This window comes from Salvelinus fontinalis, chromosome 11 (genome assembly GCF_029448725.1).
Source record: "Salvelinus fontinalis isolate EN_2023a chromosome 11, ASM2944872v1, whole genome shotgun sequence".
NCBI classification, from domain to species: Eukaryota; Metazoa; Chordata; class Actinopteri; order Salmoniformes; family Salmonidae; genus Salvelinus; species Salvelinus fontinalis.
Window position 1 is genome coordinate 18089642 of NC_074675.1, and position 16551 is coordinate 18106192.

Here is a 16551-nt window from a genome sequence, read left to right on the forward strand (position 1 = left end):
CACACAGAAACACATACCCACTTTAAACCCCTGCTTCTTTGAGACCCCTCTTTCAAAGTCACTGAGATCTATTCTTCCAGCCATTGTAGCCAAAATAATGGGCAACTGGGCTTTTTTATACATGACCCTAAGCATGATGGGATGTTAATTGCTTAATCAATCAATCAAATGTATTTATAAAGCCCTTTTTACATCAGCAGCTGTCACAAAGTGCTTGTACAGAAACCGAGCCTAAAACCCCAGAGAGCAAGCAATACAGACGTAGAAGCACACTGGCTAGCAAAATCTCCCTGGAAAGGTAGGAACCTATGAAGAAACCTAGAGAGGAACCAGGCTCTGAGGGTTGGCCAGAATACTTAACGCCAGACTGTTCTTCAAGATGTTCAAAACACTCATAGATGACCAGCAGAGTCAAATAATAATAACCTCAGTGGTTATAGAGGGTGCAACAGGTCACCGCCTCAGGAGTAACTTTCAGTTGGCTTAATTCATTCAGGATGAAAGACCCTCTCTAACCTCTTACACGCTGTCTTACGTATGTATGACCCTACATCATGGGTCAGAGGTCAACCGTGACCACAGAGCTACCAGTGTCACATCCAGGAAAAGACTCAGGCCGCATAGCATTTACATAGCTCACCACAGAGTGAGCCATAGGGCGGACAACACCAGACATGCAATCAAACACTGTTTTAACTTTACCCCATTTGGTTGTGTGTGTGTCTGTGTGTGTGTGTGTGTGTGTGTGTGTGTGTGTGTGTGTGTGTGTGTGTGTGTGTGTGTGTGTGTGTGTGTGTGTGTGTGTGTGTGTGTGTGTGTGCGTGCGTGCGTGCGAGCAAGTGAGTGAGAGCGCGAAAGAGTGAGAGAGAAAAAGAACGAGAGAAAGAGAGCAGCACGACCTGATAGTGCTCGGTCGTTCTCTTCAATAAAGCACAATCTATACATGCACATGTTCTATGTTCTCTCTGGGGTGGTACATTCCAAAAGCCCCCACCCCCCCCCCCACATTAAGCTTAAGTCATATATTAACAAACTGAACAGCCCTTTACCTTTTGAAACCACTGTCAACCCAAGAATCCGGTATGATCTTCCTCTTGTTAATTAAGCATCAACAGGTTTGATGTTATCTTATTAATAAGTTAGCTTGTCATTTGAGTTGATTTATCATGTTGACAAATATATATGTTTGACAACACAATTCTGCGTCAGTGGACATATGAGTGACAGCAAGAATAACCCTGGCGGGTAAAGGTTGGATCTATTGAAGACGCTGGCATCATTTTCCCTTCATAGTCCAATTGTTATTAAAGGCCCAGTAGGCTCTGGTCACCGTTCACTTTTACAACAACCGCAAAGCTCCGTCCCCCTCGCCCAATTTGGAGAGCCTAAAAATAAGGAGAAGTGTCACAACTGTTACGGCGCCCCAGGGCCAATCGTTGACCCCCTTCTCTTATGTTACCCAATGGTGTTGCGTCTCGCTATCTTCGTCTGATTAGAGAATACCCATCCTGCAGTTGTATATGGTCATGACGGGGGCATTCCAGGGAGTCCAGGGGCCTGACGCGAGCTTCAGGGGTGCCGAGCTTTTTAAAAACCTGTCCTGCCTAGAGCTTCATTTAGCTACTCAAGTGTAACGGACATCACCAAGCAGGCTGCCGCCGCCGACTTCGTAGGGCTACTAGCGGTCCTGTCCACAGACAACGCCTTCATCTTCCTACAGTCTATTCTTCTTCCGTGCCAAGGTGTCTATTAGGATGCAGCTACCACTTTTTTCACTATTCTGATAAATTTAAAGCCAGGAGATCGTCCACGTTGGCAACGATAAACGGATTATTTAATTAATCATCCCACTGACAGACTGCTTGGTTTGACAAGCTCCACTCCCATCACAAGTACAAACGAAAATTTCGCTTACTCTTTCTTTCATATTTTTCCTAGTTTTATAACTTTTTTCACGGCAAGCTTGGCACTGGCCCGCAATAAACATTATTATTTTTTTCTTTCCACGCTCCCTTGCGTGCCGTAACGTTCACACACTGGCCCCACTGATTGTGGTATAAAAAAGGGCACGGAAACCGACAACATGATGAGCAATAATACGTACTACGAGCAGCAGCAGCCGCCGCAGTACTACCAGAGTACGGACAACGGGGACGACGAGGAAGAGATGCCGGCTACGGAGAAGGACCTCGCTGAGGATGCGCCCTGGAAGAAAATCCAACAGAACACCTTCACCAGGTGGTGCAACGAGCACCTCAAGTGCCTCAACAAGCGGATCAACGACCTACAGAAAGACCTGACCGACGGGCTCAAGCTCATCGGTCTTCTGGAGGTTTTGAGCCAGAAGAAAATGTACAGAAAGTACCACGCCAGACCTAACTTCAGACAAATGAAACTGGAAAATGTGTCCGTTGCGCTGGAATTCTTGGAGAGAGAACACATAAAGCTGGTATCTATAGGTAAGTGGTGTTTGCATTTAGGACCGATATAGCGCAATGGTTGGGTTTCTCGGAACATGTTGAAAGTTGATGCTTTGTCTACTCTGTCTGGGCTAGCCACTTTTGAGGATGCCTTTACTGGTTAGAGGGCGTATTTGAGTCAGGGGAACGAGTCTGAGATTGATTTCTCCTTATGAAATGAATGAAACACATTTTGATCTTATAGAAAAGTAATGCGCAATGCAGCCTTTTATTTATTAGAGTAAAACGTATTCCTAGTTGTGTTGTTGATTGTTCCATATTTATATTGATCAGAGTTGTGTTTTCACTGTATACACTTCTCCATAACTGTTGCATGCGTTATAAACAGTGCATAACTGAAATGCACTGTACTTTTTGACGCAAATTACGCACGTCGTCGATATGTACTTCTGTGCGTAAGAGGGACCAGACAACGGCGCGGTGTGTTCAGGATGCGCCAATCAAGAAATGTCTATTTTCTGACTGCCCGATAAAGACTGCTTTCAGCTGGATCCGGGAAACAGAGAGATTCTGGATTCGGTGCATGCCTTTGGATCCCTGTGTCTTATTACTGTGTAACTCATGCATGGTCCCATTAGAAACGATACTGCCATTTGAGAGTCATTACAATCTCTGGTTTAACCAACTTGGCTGCTGTCATTTGTTGTTCATGAAATGAAATACTGAATGAGTCATTTCGAGCGTTCTCATCGAATGGATGGTCTCCAATTTGGATTAGGCAATGGCTTTATAGTTGCTTCTGAATGATGTAGTGATTTGGCATCTCTATCTCATGTGTTCAAATATGTGCACTAAAGATGAATCAGTAACAAGTAGTCTACAAAGCATTTGTATATATCTGGCTATTTGTATATGCACTGAGTGTACAAAACATTAGGAACACCTGCTCTTTCCATGACATAGACTGACCAGGTGAAAGCTATGATCCCTTATTGATGTCACCTGTTAAATCCACTTCAATAAGTGTATACGAAGTGGAGGAGGCAGGTTAAATAAGGATGTTTAAGCCTTGAGACAATTGAGACATGGATTGTGTATGTGTGCCATTCAAAGTGTGAATGGGCAGAGACAAAATATTTAAGTGCCTTTGAACAGGATATGGTAGTAGTTGCCAGGCACATCAGTTTTAGTGTGTCAAGAACTGCATCGCTGCTGGGATTTTCACGCTCAACAGTTTCTCGTGTGTATCAAAAATGGTCCACCACCCAAAGTACATCCAGTCAATTTGACACAACTGTGGGAAGCATTGGAGTCAACATGGGTCAGCATCCCTGTGGAATGCTTTCAACACCTTGTAGAGTTCATCCCCCTCCTTTTGCCCTCAGAACAGCCTGATTTTGTCTGGGCATGGACTCTACAAGGTGTCGAAAGCGTTCCACAGGGATGCTGACCCATGTTGACTCCAATGCTTCCCACAGTTGGCTGGATGTCCTTTGGGTGGTGGACCATTCTTGATACACACGAGAAGCTGTTGAGCATGAAAAACCCAGCAGTGTGTTACTACCATACCCCGTTCAAAAGACACATAAATATTTTGTCTTGCCCATTCACCCTCTGAATGGCACACACCCAATCCATGTCTCAATTGTTTCAAGACTTAAAAATCCTTCTTTAAACTGTGTCCTCCCATTCATCTACACTTATTGAAGTGGATTTAACAGGTGACACGAATAAGGGATCATAGGTTTCTCCTGGATTCATCTGGTCAGTATATATGTCATGGAAAGAGCAGGTGTTCTTAATGTTTTGTAATGTAATGTTTTAGAATCAGTGCTCCAGGATGTAGGATTTGTTCTTGGAGAACTAATAACAACATCAGAGAGACAGGGGCTCAGCTTGATGTCCCTAGCTGGATCTAATATGTATTATGATGATTTTTAGGTATTTCTTTGTATTTTATTAGAATCCCCATTACCTGTTGCAAAAGCTGCAGCTACTCTTCCTGGGGTCCACACAAAACATGAAACGTAACATAATACAGAACGTCAATAGACAAGAACAGTTCAAGGACAGAACTACATACATAAAAGGCACACGTAGCCTACATATCAATGCATACAAACAAACTATCTAGGTCAAATAGGGGAGAGTTGTTGTGCCGCGAGGTGTTGCTTTATCTGTTTTTTGAAACCAGGTTTGAGCAATATGAGATAGAAGGAAGTTCCATGCAATAAGGGCACTATATAATACTGTACGCTTTCTTGAATTCGTTCTGGATTTGGGGACTATGAAAAGACCCCTGGTGGCATATGATGATGATGATGATGATGCAGCAGCCAGCAGGACAGACAGTAGTCTATTGTTAAGACTGGCCCTGTAGAGGGCTCCTCTGTTGCTGAACGTTATAACAGGGATTTATGAATGCACCTTGTGCTCAGAGAATATGTGGTTCTAAGGAAAAACATGTTTTTTTACCTTTATTTAACTAGGCAAGTCAGTTAAGAACAAATTCTTATTTTCAATGACTGCCTAGGAACAGTGGGTAAACTGCAGATGGGCAGAACGACAGATTTTTACCTTGTCGGCTCAGGGATTCGATCTAGCAACCTTTCGGTTACTAGTCCAACGCTCTAACCACTAGGCTACCTGCCGCCCCATAATGATCCTTGGCTGAGCGTTCTGCCTTAAAACTAATCAATGCTATAATATTTATTCTCAGAATCTAAAACAGGTTCATGAGAAAAGGCGGCACACCAAAGCATCCCACCTTGCTGTCAACATCTGTTGTGCTGATGTGTTGTGGCTGTGTTGGCCAACTCTTGATAAGAGCATGGCAACAGCCATTCATTCTGCCTACCAACAGCCAAACAGACTGCAAACAGGTTGGGCAACAGGATGGGATGGCAAGGGGTTGGCACACACACAGCAGTTGTTTCAGCAGTGCCTTAGGTGTGTTTGTGTTAGATCTGTCCTTGTGTCAACTGCTTTAACGGTGTAAAGACCACCAAAGACTATGAAATACCTGAAGATTGACAAGTCAGATCCCAGCTACTGGATCATTCAATATGATTAGAGGTTCTGTGGTACACTGTAAAAAAAATCCTGTTGATTTTACCATCATTTACTGGCAGCCAGTTACCAGTTGTAAATTACTGTAAAAAAAGGTATGATATGTACCTTTTTTACAGTATGTATTTTTTTTTTAACCCTAACTCACAGTTAACTATCTGCCAGTAAACTACTGTAAAAAAAATGTGAAGAGCCATCAGTGGTTCCCACTCTAGCCTTTGTTGTTTTCTTCATTTTACACTTTGTTTCCTTTCAGTCACATACAGTGCCTTCAGAAAGTATTCACACCCCTTGACTTTTTAAACATTTAGTTATGTTACAAAATGGGATTCAAATTGATTTAATTATCCTTTTTTCTGTCAAGGATCCACACAAGATATATTACTGTTACAATTTTCATGAATTATAAACTATCAAAATAAAGAAAGTCGCACACTCCATGTGTAATCTCCCAGCAATTTAATGGGTATTTACCAATGTTTCGGCGTCACTGTGCCTTCCTCAGGGTCATGAATAAAATAAAAAATTGTTTTTTTCTTCCTCTTTGACCAAACTCTATGATATTTTATTTTATTAATGAAAAATAAAACAGTAATATATCTTTATTAGATACGTATTCATGCCCCTAAGTCAATAAATGTTAGAATCACCTTTAGCAGCGACTACAGCTTTGACTGTTTTTGCGTAAGTCTCTAAGAGCGTAGCATACCTGGATTGTACAATATTTGCCCATTATTCTCAAAAACATTATTCAAGCTCTGTCAAGTTGGTTGTTGATCATTGCTAGACAGCCATTTTCAAGTCTTGCCATAGATTTTCAAGGCGATTTAAGTCAGAACTATAACTAGGCCACTCAGGAACATTCAACGTCATCTTGGTAAGAAACTCCAGTGTATATTTGGCCTTATATTTTAGGTTATTTTCCAGTTGAAAGGTGACTGTCTCCCACTGTCTGTTGGAAAGCAGACTGAGCCAGGTTTTCCTCTCAGATTTTGCCTGTGCTTAGTTCTATTCCAATGCTTTTTATCCTAAAAAACTCCCTAGTCCTTGCCGATGACAAGCATACCCATAACATGATGAACACCACCATGCTTGAAGAGTGGTACTCAGTTATGTGTTGTGTAGGATTTGCCCCAAACATAATGCTTTGTATTCAGTACAAAAAGTTAATTTCTTTGCCAAATCTTTTGCATTATTACTTTAGCGCCTTATTGCAAACAGGATGCATATTTTGGAATATTTGTATTCTGTAAAGGCTTTCTTCTTTTCACTCTGTCATTTATGTTAGTATTGTGGAGTAACTACAATGTCGTTGATCCATCCTCAGGACAAACTGAAATTGGGTCAGCTTTGAGGGGTTTTCAGGTCTAATATCTGTTAGGGCTACCCAGGATGCAGTGTGATAAAGGGGGAAATGGGTCAACAAGCAGACAGAGTCATTGGGAAGGGGCCGGACCAGGGTGGCTGAGTGACATTGGTGATAAGAGTGATCCTTCCAGAAGGGCACCTGCCATGGCTCTCTCTCTCTCTCTCTCTCTCTCAGTGGGGGGTGGAGGGGAGTGTTGGGTAACAGAAGAGCTGGAGGGAGAACACACACACTCACACACTCATTCACTCTGTCTTACTCCTTCACACACATGATACACACACACTCATGGATGCCAGCAGGCAGGTAATTAAGACTAGAGGGTGTGTGACTTGGAGATTTGGAAGTCAGTGTGTGTCACGGAGTGTGTGACTTGGAGAGTTGAAGTTCAGTAAGTACTGGAAAGGTTACTGCCACAGGAATTTCAGACTGATATCCCCCTCCCCCCTGGTTCTGGTGGTTTGGCCTTCCGGCTCTCTGGTTGTCTGGTAGTCTGGTAGTCTGGAGGGGCAGTGAGGGGCCAGCCTGGCCCAGGTCAGCTTCACTCATTTGGGGAAGGGGGCAGCTGATTGATGGGCAGACAGCTGAGCTCTGGGGCTCTGGGCTTCCTCCACTAACAGGCGCCTAAAATAGACCCACATACAGAGTGGCACGGGGAGAGGGGGCGGGGGAGAGGACTGTGAAAGAAGGGTTAGTTAAAAGAGAGGAGGCAGGGAAGTGGGGAGAATGAGAGGGGTTAGGAGAGAGGGGGTCGGGAGAGAGGAGAGGGAAATTACGAGGGTATGACGGGGCGAAGAAAATATGACTGAGACCTCTAGCGCTGAGGGGGGTTTTAGGTGGGGGTGCTGAAGAGTTGGGTATCCCTTTTCCCGGCACTAAGACACAGTAGTATATGACATTATGACTCAAACAGACCATCCGTTATGACATTATGACTCAAACAGACCATCCGTTATGATATTATGACTCAAACAGACCATCCGTTATGACATTATGACTCAAACAGACCATCCGTTATGACATTATGACTCAAACAGACCATCCTTATGACATTATGACTCAAACAGACCATCCGTTATGACATTATGACTCAAACAGACCATCCGTTATGACATTATGACTCAAACAGACCATCCGTTATGACATTATGACTCAAACAGACCATCCGTTATGACATTATGACTCAAACAGACCATCCGTTATGACATTATGACTCAAATAGACCATCCGTTATGACATTATGACTCAAACAGACCATCCGTTATGACATTATGACTCAAACAGACCATCCATTATGACATTATGACTCAAACAGACCATCCGTTATGACATTATGACTCAAACAGACCATCCGTTATGACATTATGACATTAGATGGACCTCCGCTTACTTACGAAGTTAGAACTTACTCTGCTCTTAGATGAATGAGTACATCTCTCTCTCTCTCTCTCTCTCTCTCTCTCTCTCTCTCTCTCTCTCTCTTCTCTCTCTCTCTCTTCTCTCTCTCTTCTCTCTCTCTCTCTCTCTCTCTCTCTCTCTTCTCTCTCTCTTCTCTCTCTCTCTCTCTCTCTCTCTCTCTCTCTCTCTCTCTCCTCTCTCTCTCTCCTCTCTCTCTCTCTCTCTCTCTCTCTCTCTCTCTCTCTCTCTCTCTCTCTCTCTCTCTCTCTCTCTCTCTCTCTCTCTCTCTCTCTCTCTCTCTCTCTCTCTCTCTCTCTCTCTCTCTCTCTGTCTCTCTCTCCATCCCCTCTCTCTGACTCAACCCTGATGAGAGAAACAGAGAAGTTGAGCAGGGCCCTCTGATTGGTTGGCCGTTTTATTTGCCTGCGGTATGATTGACCCCGCTGTGGGTTCACATCGTAGTTGTGAATTTAACAGAGGGGAACGTTGCGGTATCTCCACTAGTAGCTGTGTGGATGTGTATATGTGTGTGTGTTTCCTGTATCACTATCCAAGGCTAAATGCTGTGGCTCTGTAATGGGTCTCTGACATGACTGTGCTATGTGGTGGGGAGCAATGACAGAGAGACAAAAGGGGAAGAGAGCAATATGGAGCGAGAGCAATGGAGAGAGCAGTATGGAGCGAGGAGGAGAGCAGTATGGAGAGAGAGCGAGAGAAAACGAGAGCGGGAGAGAGTGCAGGGAGAGGATGGGGTAGAAAGAGAGGGGGATAGAAGCTGGATTATAGAGGGAGAGAGAGAGCAGTATGGAGAGAGAGAGAGATAAAGGGTGGTGGTGGTGACCAGTTCTTACGTTGATGCGCTCACTCCTTCAGCAAGTCTCTGGTGTGTGTGATAAAAATGTAACCTTACCCCCAATGTTACCCCAACACTCTGAGAGGTTCCAAGTTACCTCCTGGTCTCCTGGTGTTAGACAGTGTTCAGGCTCTGTGGTAGTAGACCCTATGGGGTAGTAGAAGTATTAACTGATGCAGATCCTTCCCTGCTATCTTACTTTACTGGAGCTGAGGGAAGTGAGACTACTCTCTCTCTTTCCTCATCTTTTTTGTCTCTCTCGCTCTTCGTCTCTGTCTCTTCATCTCAACCGCTCTCTCTTTCTCCCTCTCTCTCTTTCTCCCTCTCTCTCTTTCTTCCTCTCTCCATTACCTTCTCTCTCTCGCTCTCTCACTCTCTTCCTCTCTCCCTGTCTTCCTCACCCTCCCTCTCTCCCTACAACAGTATCTCTAATTGTTAGCATGTGTCAGAGGCAGTCAGCTCAGAAGAATGTCCGAGCTTGTCCAGACCCCCCCACCCCCCAATCACCCCCTCCCCTACATCCCACACAACCTACCTCTCTAGCAGCCACCAAGGATAAGCAACTCTGGCTAGCCAAGAGAGGAGAATAACTCTGATTGCACCACCACCTCCACCAGCCCCACCACCACCTCCCCCCAAAACACCTCACCCCCTGTTAATATCTTTCTTTATAAAGGAAGTCCTCTATGTTGGATTTATATGGTTTCTCCTCCCATAGACTTCCAGCCATTTCTCTTGTGCCGTGTGCAGTATTTAGATACAGAGGACTTAGGAAAAGGTCCAGCTTTTCAACAGCCAGTTGAATATGTCGCCTCATTGTTAGAGGGCCATGTGTTTAGTGTTGCAGTCTGGGTAGAGGGAATTGAATGGGCTATATGTAAGATCTATTAATGGGGTGGAAGCACATCAAATCAAATGACAATATCAGTCTCACACTGAGAACCCCTGAACTGATATTGGTTTAACAATCAATTTGCTGTGTTATGTAGTATTCTGGCTAAAACAACACATATTTCCATGTATCTACAGTAATCCAGCTGTGAATATTGCATTGATGTACTGTCTATTTCCACTGGTTATCAGAGGAGGCTGAGGATATGCTCTGTATTCCGTCTTTGGATTCAATGAACCTGAGCAGAAGTGCAGGTATATGAGATTATAAAACGGATGTGTCTAATACTGGATGCTCATTGGCTAAGTCCAGCTGGTGTCTATTCCACAAGTCACCACCGGCTAAATCTATAACGTTGAAATGCCTATTTACCCTGTTCCAAGTGACTGCGCAATCCACTGTCTCATCAACCCAGCCAGGCAATTTATATACTAGATCTTCCCTGTAAAAAGCATCTAGAAATGATCTCCCATTTCTTTTAGACAAGCAATTGGTTTTCAACAGCGGAGATTAGTAATAACCTTGCTGTCTGTCTCTCTGACATTTGCATCATATTGAAATTCATTCTCCATCTGTCCTATGGTAATGAACGTGTCGGGAGTCGGGACGAGACAGGCGAACTGGCATACACATAAAGAAATGTCTATAGAAAAACTCCAAATGCAGCTAGTTTGCTGTCATTCCAGCTTCAGTTTCTTCTGAACAGTGGGCTGGCTAGAGAGCAAATGTTCTACGCCAGGCGAAATCGTACATCATTAGCTCATTTTTATGGATGTATAAAAAAACAATCATTAGAAAACAGCTTAAACAAACTCAAATGCAGCTACTTTGCTGTTGTCCTGGTTGCACTGTTTGACGTGACTGTGTTAGCCAGTTGGCTAGCTAGCAAGCAAGGGATAAGAAGGTTGCCAGCTATCATGGCAAGGGAACATTTTGAACGACGGACTGGGATCTTGAACAAAAAGACTTAACGATTGGGCAACGTCTCTAGCATCCGGACCGATAGAACGAACGACCAGCCGGCTTGGGTATCAACCCTAGATTTGTGTCTGGACTATATCTCGTGGAGGGTGAAATACAGTAGTGTGAATAAATTAATATTTTATTATATTTTTTATTAAAATATGTCAATCATTATTTGAATATGTTGGAATCTCATTATATAAAAGTGATAATGCCCTCGAAGCCGTTGTTGTTAGGTTCGAGACGAAGGCCTGACAACACCCGTGCCAAAATCCTTCAAACACCAGCTTCTCAGACATTATCACTTAAAAGTATAATTCATCCATTGTCTCCTCTTCATTCTCAGTATCACAGATGGTCAGTTTGCCTGCTCTCTCTCTTTCTCTCTCTCTCTCTCTCTCTCTCTCTCTCTCTCTCTCTCTCTCTCTCTCTCTCTCTCTCTCTCTCTCTCTCTCTCTCTCTCTCTCTCTCTCTCTTTCACCATCTCTCCTCTCTCCATCTCAGTGGTCTGCGTGAGTCGTGAAGCGTGAGGAGGAGCATAGTGAGAGGAAGAAGTCCGTCCACAAGTAAAATGTTCCGAAACGGCACTGCTCGTAAAAGCTTTAGCACGGCACCACAGCCAGGGTCAAACGAGGGCCACAGAGCAGTTTCCACTGGCGAGAGAGAGATTAAGAGTGGAGTGAAAGATAAAGTAGAGGGGAGACACAGAGAGATGGACAGGAAGAGAAGAGTGGAAACAAGGAAGAGTGAAGAGATGGTTAGGGAGCGAGACTGGTTAAACACAATGTGTTATTCCAGAGATGACGTTTCTAACAGACAGACCTACCAGACAGTAGACGTTCCTTTGAGTCAAGCCAAGAGAGCCAAAATCACAAGGTTGGTTGGGATTAGATATTTTGAATCCGTGTCATTACATGTTTATTATGACTAGCCACAAAGTTTTTTCACTGATGACGAGAGGGATTAATCCAAGGGGTCCTGATGATGGTGATGTTAAATGTCAGGCAGTGACACAGCCACCTGCTTCCTGTGAGGATGTTTGGGTATATGAGTTTCCAGTACATCACTTTGTTTGTTACTCTGTCCACATAGACTTGGCACCATAAACATAGATAACGGTCAGTGTCCATAGCAACAAAACGTTTCCAAACCACATTTCCACAATTTGAATGTTTAAGACAGCTGTGATGACCTAATCGTTGCGAGTGGAAACAGGTTATCAGGATTAACCCATCTGGACCGCAGGATTACACAGTGGGGGATATAATATGGAGGGAAGAATAACGGATGAGAAAGAGAGAGGGGGGGGAGAGAATTCTGGAGTTGAGAATGGAGTACGGGTTGGGATCCACCTAACATCCAGTGCTGTGGTGCCTGGCAAAGGTAGGTTATCTAAATGTGTGTGTGTGTTTGTGTATGCTTGTGTGTGTTTGTGTATGCTTGTGTGTGTTTGTGTGTGCTTGTGTGTGTGTGGGGGGTTTGTGTTTGTGTGTGTCTGTGTGTGTCTGCGTAGACTGAGTCACTCACATCTGGAGTGTCAGAACAGAGAGCAGTAGCTTCTATTAACTGACTGGTCAAAGTGAGAGAGACAGAAAACCAGAGAGGTAGAGTTCCATTGAAAGGTTCCATTGTGCCCTGTTTCAGTGACGTCACCATTAAGGTCCCCTGTCAATGTCTGTCATGCTGTTAAAATAGACCAGCATTACACACAGTATAATGTATCCTAGTGTATGTGGAGTGCCCTCCATGCTAAATAAACAACTTGTTGTTGTCTACACACACACTTCTTAGAACCCTGAGAAATCGCCAAGTGGATTCTGGGGCAGTTGGTGTCAGGCACAGCTGCTGTTAGCAGCCCAACAATCTGACCCCTTAATCCATTTCACTCAAGTCTGCTCCCTACAGGGTTGCTAGGTCTGACCCGGACTCTACTTCCCTCTGCTCCCTAAGGTGTTGCCTGATCTAAGCCCTTATTCATCTTCACTTTATCCAGGCGCAGGCCTCTCTCCTCACCTCCCACAGAACAGGGTAGGTTCCATTGGGGGTGCTGTGAGGTCAGAGCAGGGGAAAGAACAAGATGGAGGGGGGAAAATGACTGATAACATGTTTAGGATATTTCCCAGCCTCGACTCAAATTGGGGTTTTTAAGGAATCTGGCACCCCGCCGAAGGCGCAGATGACAGGTCAAGGCAAGGGAAGGCTTGGGGAAGAGAGTGAGGGTGAGGCGAGGCAAGAGGAGTGATAGCAGGGTGTGAGGGAGGGCCCAGCTGTATAGTGCCCAGATGTTTGGCCCTCAGCATGGGGAAAAAATGAATAATTAACCCTTTGAAAACTCCCTCTGCCATTCATGAACTTCTTCCTTAATGGGTCCTAAGGCCACTGCCACTCCACACACCCCTTTACCTGGGACAGATCAGAAGTGAGAATGAAGAGAACAGCTTGAGTCTTTCTCCCTTATCATACCAGGGATGAATGTGTGTCTGAGTGATACTGAGACATTACACACACGCTGGGGAGTTCAAATGATGTAGTTCTAACACCCACATCCTGTATCAATTAGATGTAGTTCCTTTTGAAGTAGCTAAAACAGCTGGCTGTTCATTCTATGGGCTAACATAGAGTTTCTACCTGTCACTCATGTTTGCCTGTCTCATGCTGTGGGCCCTGGGATGTGTTCTTTGGTGATGTTTTTTCATGAATGACTGTTCTGTGTCTTCTAAGATATGCTTGTGAATGGAGTTTAAGGCGCGCTCTGTCATTCACAACATGCTTCAGATGGTGAGTTTAAAGGCTTATGAAAATGTCAGAGGAATGTACGCGTACACACACACACACATACATGCACACACACGCACGCACACACTTACACACATACTGTGTGCAAGCATGCATGGATACACGCACACACAACATATACACTCAAACACATACACACTCTCTCTCTCTCTCTCTCTCTCTGACACACACACATGCACGTATCACATACACTGAGTGTATAAAACATTAAGAACACCTGCTCTTTCCATGACATATACTGACCAGTTGATTCCAAGTGAAAGCTATGATCCCTTATTGTGTCACTTGTTAAATCCCCTTCAATCAGTGTAGATGAAGGGGAGGAGACAGGTTACAGAAGGATTTTTAAGCCTTGAGACATGGATTGTGTATGTATGCCATTCAGAGGGTGAATGGGCAAGACACAATATTCAAGTGTCTTTGAACTAGGTATGTAGTAGGTTCCAGGCAAACTGGTTTGAGTGTGTCAAGAACGACAATGCTGCTGGGTATTTCATGCTCAACAGTTTCCTGTGTGTATCAAGAATGGTCCACCACCCAAACGACACCCAGAAAACTTGACACAACTGTGGAAAGTATTGGAGTCAACATGGGCCAGCCTCCCTGTGGAACGCTTTCGACACCTTGTAGAGTCCATGCCCGACTAATTGAGGCTGTTTTGTGCTGCAAAATGGGGTGCAGCTCAATATTAGGAAGGTTTACCTAATGTTTTGTGCACTCAGTGTAAGCACGCACAAATGCACGCACGCACACACACACACACACACACACACACACACACACACACACACACACACACACACACACACACACACACACACACACACACACACACACACACACACACACACACACACACACACACACACACACACACACTGATGGCTGCCATGTGTTTCCTGATCTGACGGTAGAGTGGTGTTTAATGATCCAGTTCCACTGCAAGGTCTGAGCAAGGCCCTCAGCTAACTTCCTAACAATTCTATACATTTTGTCATGGTGCAGAGAAAAACATGTGCATTTTTAAAGCTAAATTCATGCTATTCTATACATTATGCCATGAGGCTGAGCATTTCTTTCGCAGTTTTACAGCTAATTTCCTGTAATTCTACGTTTTTTTGCCATGGCTTATGACGTGTTCAAACGCTATCTGGGGCCCTTGGGGCTGCAGGGGTGTGTGGTATACCAGTGATACAGATGGTATCACTGGCATACCACACTGTATCTATCTGCCATTCCACAGCACATCTACCACTCTTCAGAAGGCAAACTCCATCTGCATTCCAGTGTAGTTCTGATCTATAACTTTGTAAAGTTAGTTTGCTTATTTCAGTTAACTAGTATGTCGTAACTATCTCTGTTTCTGTGTCTGTGTCTCCTGCCCTGTTCTGTTCTGTTTTCAGTCTGTGCTTTCTCTCTGTAGTCTGCTGACTGTCACACTGTTGACCTATTCCCTGATCACCACACACACACACACACACACACACACACACACACACACACACACACACACACACACACACACACACACACCCACACACACACACACACACACACACACACACACACACACACACACACACACACACACACACACACACACACACACACACACACACACACACACACACACACACACACACACACACACACACACACACACACACACACACACACACACACAAACATATCTACCTGTGCCATCTTTCTGTGTGATCCATATGTATGGGCCAGTCTTAGTGTATTGCTTCATATTCATATCTGTTCTGCACGTACAGTATGCATAAGTATGTGTGTCTGTGTTTATGTAGCTATACAGTATGCGTGCGATTCCTCTAAGTGTAGTAGAAAGTGTAGGGTTTCTGTCTGTACCGTAGTGTTGATGAGGACGTGGGTTAGTTGTGTTCCACTGTGGTCCTTACAGTTCCCTCATGCCCACCAGCCCAGGGCAGAGCAGATCACATGGGAGCCAGGGGGGAGGGGGAGACAATACCGCCTGTGTGTGGGAGTAATGGGGGAGGGGGGATCAACCAAGGAGAATGAGTGTGTGCAGTGTATGTGACTGTGTGTGTTACTGTCTGTTACATCCTCTAGAGGTTATTGATGCCCCCCAGTTGTTGGCTAGAGAAGCCTGTGAGCAACTGGGCCGGCAGCTGAGACTGCAGACTGGGTCCCACCAGAGAGAGAGAAAGCGAGAGAAAGCGAGAGAGAAATATTTACAGAGAGAAATATTTAGAGTGAGAAATAGAGGGAGAGGGAGAGGGAGGGGGAGAGGGAGAGAGAGAGAGAGAGAGAGCTCAGTCATCCTCCCTACACCACAGCAGACCAAATACTCTACAAGTCCTCCACTGCCCTCACTCCTTTCTCCCACACCCCCCTGAACAGAACACTGGTAACCACTACTTGAATGTAAAATGGGCTGTTAACTCAAATACTCCCTTCGAGGACAATACAGTCTAGTCTATCAATCTACAGTAGGAAACATCCCACCAACTGATTTCCAACATTCAGTCAACACTCCTATAGAACAGAGTATTCCCTTCTTTATCTCCATTACTCTGACTGGGGCCAACCAGGTGACAAATCTAATTCACGTCTTTCCTGGCTCAACCTCTAACTCAGGAAAAAGAGAAAGGGAAAAAGGTTCCTTTCTTTCTTGTGTTCTGTTCTTCTTTGTTAGTTGCCCAGGCTATATTCTGTTGGTAGAGAAACACCTCTGGGCCTGTATTCAAAATGAGTCTCAGAGTAGAAGTGCTGATTTAGGATCAGTTTAGCATTTTAGATAATAATAACC

At 44.4% G+C, this 16551-nt stretch overlaps 1 protein-coding gene across 12 annotated transcripts in view; it reads left to right on the plus strand.

The window, feature by feature from the left end:
* The first annotated feature begins 1516 nt into the window (after positions 1-1516).
* Positions 1517-16551, plus strand: part of LOC129865218 (filamin-C-like) — a 99684-nt gene continuing 84649 nt past the window's right edge. For 5 of the 12 annotated variants that reach the window (XM_055937812.1, XM_055937813.1, XM_055937814.1 and 2 more), the window contains exon 1: positions 1519-2459. In XM_055937812.1, coding sequence (XP_055793787.1) covers positions 2084-2459 — 376 coding nt within the window. In that variant the 5' untranslated portion in view covers positions 1519-2083. Of the gene's footprint in view, positions 2460-16551 lie in introns of all 12 variants that reach the window. The other 7 variants (XM_055937809.1, XM_055937810.1, XM_055937818.1 and 4 more) reach the window with 3 other exon arrangements.